This window comes from Bos javanicus, chromosome 26 (genome assembly GCF_032452875.1).
Source record: "Bos javanicus breed banteng chromosome 26, ARS-OSU_banteng_1.0, whole genome shotgun sequence".
Lineage (NCBI taxonomy): Eukaryota > Metazoa > Chordata > Mammalia > Artiodactyla > Bovidae > Bos > Bos javanicus.
In genome coordinates this window covers 14,519,905-14,525,904 of record NC_083893.1, presented here as the reverse complement: position 1 = coordinate 14,525,904, position 6,000 = coordinate 14,519,905, and the positions used below count along the sequence as shown (strand labels likewise).

General features: G+C 50.5%; 1 protein-coding gene across 1 annotated transcript; it reads right to left on the bottom strand.

Annotated features, from left to right (window-relative positions):
- Positions 1-1,285: 1,285 nt before the first annotated feature.
- Positions 1,286-4,981, bottom strand: LOC133239179 (cytochrome P450 26A1). The gene is made up of 7 exons (XM_061402818.1): positions 4,640-4,981; positions 4,240-4,464; positions 3,703-3,993; positions 3,456-3,614; positions 2,841-2,975; positions 2,083-2,235; positions 1,286-1,822 (listed from the first exon to the last, which is right to left on the bottom strand). Exons 1-7 carry the CDS (start codon positions 4,826-4,828, stop codon positions 1,481-1,483), a joined length of 1,494 nt encoding a protein of 497 aa, XP_061258802.1. The 5' UTR covers positions 4,829-4,981; the 3' UTR covers positions 1,286-1,480.
- Positions 4,982-6,000: the final 1,019 nt, after the last annotated feature.

Sequence of the window (6,000 nt, the reverse complement as noted above, 5' to 3'; positions counted from 1 at the left end):
AAAAAGAGAAGTACTGAAACTCTTAAAAAATGACCTTGGATAAATTATCTGAAATAATGTCCTCAGGCTAGTGTGTTCCTAACTGGAATGATCCAGGGTGAATGTTACGGGGGGAAGAGTCAGCTTTGCACACCAAGGGAACTAAAGCTTTGACTGGAAAAAAAAAAAAAAAACAACAAAACTGTATTTTCTCATTAAAAAAAAGGCATTATAAGGTTATTATAAGGTATTATAAATTATTCTGTAAATACCCCTTAAAAATCAGAGGGTTCCAACTGAAGTTACAATCCAAGCTTCACCTAAAAAACTAAAGTCAGGTAGAACATGTTAATCTCACTGTAGTCAGAATTCTTTTCAAACACCTATTTAGACCACCCAGTTTTTCTGCAGTGTTGCCAGATTCTAAAATTGTAATGAAAATTTTAAAGTCCAAAACCGACAAGCCATCAGAGGTTCAGTAAGCAGATTGTGCCATTTCAAAACTGAAAATGTGCTTGCATAAGCAAGTCACCAGGCTAACCTTTCTGGATTGAGAGTCTGGCCTTCAGTTCAGAACATGGCTATGCCAGGGTCAGAAATGTGACAAAATTGCGCTTTCACGGAGGTTAGCCAAGGTTCACAGGGTCATGACTGGGCCATTTTATCAGTCATGTCAGGCTCACACCCTATTGCCTGGCACAGATAAAAACTTTATCTGTCAGTTTGCTAAATCTACTCTTCCTGCCTCATTTTCAATAAAGAAAACCTGGATTCGCTTATCTAAACCAAAGACTGGCCTTTTCCAATACTGTTTTCATATGCAACTTCAGAGTAAAGGAAGCAGGCCAGTGATTTGGGGTCTTAGTCAATAACTTTGTCTTACCTGAAACTTTAATTTCAGAAAACAGTTCAAGCACTATGCAGTACCACAGATTTATGTGTATTAAATGTACTAATTATGAAAGTGTTATATTAGAAGAGGATCAACTCAGTGTTCTCTTTTCAAATTCAACTTTCTCTAAAGTAAAGCAAACCCCTTCTCATTTTTTAAATTAATTCTGATAGCTTTCCAAATAGAGAATATAAACTATCATGGAAAAATTTACTAAATTACCTTTGGACACACACATATAATATATATTTTCTAATAACTATTAAGAGAAAAAAACAGGTAAGGTTTTTTCTTCCCAGAAAATAGATAGGCACAGATGACAAAGTCATGCCTGTAGACATTAGAAATCTAGTTAAATATATGAATATAAAACCGGTGAGTTTTTTCCCACAGGAATATTAAATGCAAGACGAGCACCTTCAGATTTTATTTTATTTGGAAACTATCCAAATTCATTATTTTAATATTTAAAGACTGTGGTACTGTAGAAGAGACACATAAATATTATAATATACATTTAAAAATTAAATATAATCAAATCAACACGACACTAGGTAAAAATGCCTATGTACACTTCAAATAAGTCTGAGGTCTGGGCTTTCTGGCCCATCAGATTTCCCCCTGGAAACGGGTGAACCTGGCCGGGAGATCATCCACAGGATACACAGTGGGACTCATTTTCATTGTAGGAGGTCCATTTAGAAGCTGCCAGTCACAATGCCTGGCCAGCTCCACTGTAAATATTTTGAGAAGAATTTTTGCAAACTCTTTCCCTACACAGCTCCTAAGGCCTCCTCCAAATGGAATGAAGCTGAACCTGGATGCATCCTCTGGGTGAGGCAGCAGAAAGCGGTCAGGATTAAATTCCTCCTTGTTGGTGAAGATATCAGCAACATCATGAGTATCGCAGATACTGTAGATTACATTCCAGCCTTTGGGAATCTGGTATCCCTGCAAAAGATTATGATGTCCAAAGGGCTGACAAACTGAAATTCAACTGTCAACAGGAAAAAAAAAATCTAACACTTATATCCTTGGCGGAGTTTTGAGTTGAAAGAAAAGGAGGAAAGAGAGGTGGAGAGAGAAAAAAACACATTCAGGGGCAGGGCAATGTTATCAAAAGAAATGTAAGTCAAAGCACAGGAAACAAACGGAGATTTAAAACTACTACACAAAAGGTAGGGGCGGGTGAGAGAGAACTTTTAACTTACATTTAATTCAAAAGTCTTAAGGGCAACCCGAAACCCTCCTGGAACTGGGGGGTTCAGTCGAAGGGTCTCTTTAATAACACACCCAATGTACTTAAGCTGTTCCAAAATTTCCACATCCAACTTGTTGTCTTGATTGCCTTTGCAAAGTAAACCCTATCAAAACAGTCACACAGAGTGAACGGTTATTCTGCGCTCCAATAAAATCAGCCCAGCAGACGTAAACAGGGCTTAAGTGGCGGCTGGACCCAAAGAGCCTCATGATCCCAGAGTGTGGGGGGAACAAGGAGCAGCTAGTGACCATTTGCCTCCACCCCTGGGCCCAAACCATTATTTACAATTCCAAGATAATGCAGCTCACCAGTTAGAACCACCAAGTTTCTCCCCATCCCCCAGTCTCCACCAAGGCTGCTGGATGCCACCGCAACCCCCTAGGGGTTCCCATTCATGCCCTTGAACACACAGACCCAAGAAAGTCTGAAAATCTCCAAGGAGCCACCAAAAGTGGAGAAGAAACACAAGGTTGAACCCTGCCAGAGTGGGATCACAGCTCAAGATTCCTTCCTTCTTATTCACACAGTTAATTATCTTTCCCACCATCCAACCCACTCACCCTTAGCCCTGTACTTCCCAGATACTCAAGGAAGGCAGCACACTTAACTATTGGGAACTTGGCTAGACAGCTGCTGAGGTTTTTAAGCTAATAGCCAGCCCCCCCTCAACTCATGCCAACACCCCACCCCCACTGCCAGTTTCCCTACCTTATTCTTCAGCTCCTCTCGAACTTTCTGGAGAACATGTGGGTAGAGCCCCAAGTAAGTGATCAGAGATGTAGCTGCACTGGCCGTGGTTTCATGCCCTCCAAAGAGAAGCTCTGTTGAAGATTGCTTTAATGCCTACAAGTGGATTAAGACCAACGTTTTGACAAGTCTGCATGCAATTTTACAGAGCAACTACTCAGAATAGAACTGAGGATTCAGGAGGGAAGATGAGAAGGGCTGAAAGTCGACTGACAGAAAATCCATTTAAACAAAATGCTAAGACCCTTTAGTTCAGCTAGAGCCGGAAAGGCCAGTAAGTTTCCACTCTCTTTGGAACTCTTAAAAGCGTTAGTTGTATTAAAGTCACCCAACATTACTCACATCTTGCAAATTCCAACTTTCCCTTTAAAACCTGAAAGGGATGGGCGACGAGGCCTCTCCGCAGAGCTCTGTAGACCCGGTATCTCAATCTTTGGGTCCAGTCCCTGGGGTCTGGGAGGGCTTCTCACTCTGGGAACCTGGGCCCCTCTGCGCGCACTTTGGAAACCCTAGGAATTGCTTTTGGGAAGCCAGGGGATCAAACTCCGCCGTGCCGCTCCTGAAGCTGCGGCTTACCTGCATGTCCAGCCTCTCTCCTCTCTCCCAAGAGTGCTCGATCAACAACTGCAGGGCATCTTTGCAGCCCCCGCCCGCCTCCGCCGCCGGCAGCCTGCGGATCTTGGCGCGAATGTTCTCCTCGATGCGCGCGTGGATGAGGTCGCGCGCCTTCAGGCCCTGAGCGCAGAGAGCGCACCGCGGTGAGCAGACGTCCGGATCCCACGCCCCCGGAGCCCTAGCTCCGAACCCCACAAGGCGCCCTTACCCGGTACAGTCCGCTGAAGGGCACGTCTATGGGCAACGAGAAGAGATTGCGGGTCATTTCCTCGAAGGCCTCTACCAGCTGCTGCTCGTCTTCCCCGCCGCTCGCCAGCCGGGACTCGCAGCCCAGCAGGATGCGCATGGCAATGCGGAACATAAGGCGCTTCACCTGGGGGTAGACCAGGAGGCCGCGCTCGCCGCAGCTCAGCCATTGCTCCAAGTAGTTGCCCACTTCTTCGGCGATCACTGGCACGTAGCACTGAAGCGCCTCGCGGCTGAAGGCCTGCATAATCACCTGAACTCCGAGGAGCGAAGAGTATTAAAGCCCGGCCCCACCCGCCCCTCTTGCCTTCCAGGGTCTCCTAGACATCTACAACCCCACCAGACCCAAGGCACTTCCTGGCTGGGAAAGCTACACCGGGTTTGAGAGGGTCCCAGCCGATGCCTTTTGCAGCTGGCGCTCGCCCAGCACCTATCTGCCCGAACCCCTTACTCGAATCGGGTCCCACTTCCTGTCCAGGCGCCGCCACCCCTCCCTCACCTTCTTGCGCTGCTTGTGCGAGGAATCGTGCAGGTTAGAGAGGCACCCAGAACCCAGGATGGTGCGCACTGACGCGGGCCAGTGGACCGACACCAGCCGGTGCTCTCCGAGCAAAATGCGCCGCACGTTGTCCGCTCCCATCACCCGCACCGTGGGCCGCCCGAACAGATGCGTCTTGTAGATGAAGCCGTATTTCCTGCGCTTCATCTGCAGGAACTTCCTTCGCTGCGAGAGGAAAGCGGAGGAGTGAGCGGGCGTGAGGGGGCGCCGGGGAGCGCCGAGCCTCCCGCCAGTCCTGATCCTAGCCCCAGTCACCTCCCTCCCGGGGGGCGCTTCAGTGGAAGTCTGGAACCGAGTCGGGCTCGGGAGAATCGTCCAATCCCGCCCCAAGCTCCCTTACCTGTAGCACCATCTGCAGTGTTTCCCCAAAGAAGGGGAAGCCCATCGTTCCGGGAGGCAAAGGGAGGGCACAGCTGCGGTCCCGGCTGCTCACGCAGTACAAGTCCCAGAGCTTGATCGCGGCCAGGAAGAGCAGCAGCGGCAGCACGAAGGTGCAGAGCGCACTGGCCAGCAGTGCCGGGAGCCCCATGGCGCGCCGCGACCTTCCGCGCCACCTGCCGCCACCCTCAGCGCTCTGAATCCCGCCGCGCGCCCGCTTTATAGGCGGCCCAGGTTGCTGCCCACGTTACCTTAGACAAATTAGTTCACCCAAAGTTCATCTTTAATTGCGGATTGGGCCCCTGGCTCCTCCCCCCGCGAGGCGCTGCCCAAATCTTTAACCGTTTGTTCCGCGCCGAGGCAGAGGCGGCGCCGTGGCGGCTTCTCTCGGAGCGCGCCTCCTGGGGCGCGGGGCTAGGAGCAGCCTGCTGCCCCCATACAAAGTGTGCGGGGCTCCCGGACGGCGGCAGGGGCTCCGGGGAACGGAAACTCCACGCCCCGGGCTCCCTGGCGGTGTCTTCGGAATCTCTCCCGCCGGGTCCGACGGGAGGTCCCAGCCCAGAGCTTCCTGCACCCGCTTTCTGTTTTACAGGGCCCCCTTCCACCTGCAGAGGAAGTAAAGGGGAGTGCGTTCAGGGATCTTCAGCTGCCTTGTCCCGCAGGTGAGGAAATTGAGATCCAGAAGGCGGAGCAAAACGCAGGCCTCCTGACTCTTCCAGAGACCCCACAGAAGAGCCCAGAGCCAGGACCCAAGTGAGAGTTGGCGGGGATTCACGACCGGCTGACCACTAATTCCCAGATCCCCAAACCCCTCGAGGTTCACATCATGAAGTCTTGGAAGGTCCTACTTAAAGGTTCAAGAGAGCCTCCAGATCCCCAGGACTCCAGGTGCAACCCTGCTCAAGTCTGAGCCCTGACTCTGACTCCCTAGCCCGGGACCGCAGGGGCAATTCATCTGCGGCTCAGTGGCAAACAGCGCTCTGCAATCCGGCCAAAGCCGGATTCCGAGGGCCCTGGGGTTAGCAGCTCCAGCTAGGCAGAAGGGAAGAGGGTCCTTAATCCTCGCAGGATAAAGACACAGATGAGGAGGATGGATGGAAAGCCCAGAGTTTGGGCTCTGAGTCCCGGATCCATCTCTACTTGAATGATCTTGGGCAAGTCACCGCACATCCTTGAGCCCGTTTCCTCCTCCTTGATGTGAAGGTGATCTTTCCTGACCAGTCTACACCTACAGGTAGTTGTGAGTTTCCAAAAGTGGCTTATGGTTGCACATACCTTTCCCAGCCCCAGGCTGGGCTGCCTTCGGCTAGGCTAAGGTTGCAC

Excerpts from the sequence above, each read along its gene's own strand:
- LOC133239179 (XM_061402818.1), bottom strand. The coding sequence starts at position 4,828 with ATGGGGCTCCCGGCACTGCTGGCCAGTGCGCTCTGCACCTTCGTGCTG. Across the intron at positions 4,465-4,639 it reads CACTGCAGATGGTGCTACAG|CGAAGGAAGTTCCTGCAGAT; the intron begins GTAAGGGAGCTT and ends TTCCTCTCGCAG. Across the intron at positions 2,236-2,840 it reads GAGAGGAGCTGAAGAATAAG|GGTTTACTTTGCAAAGGCAA; the intron begins GTAGGGAAACTG and ends CTGTTTTGATAG.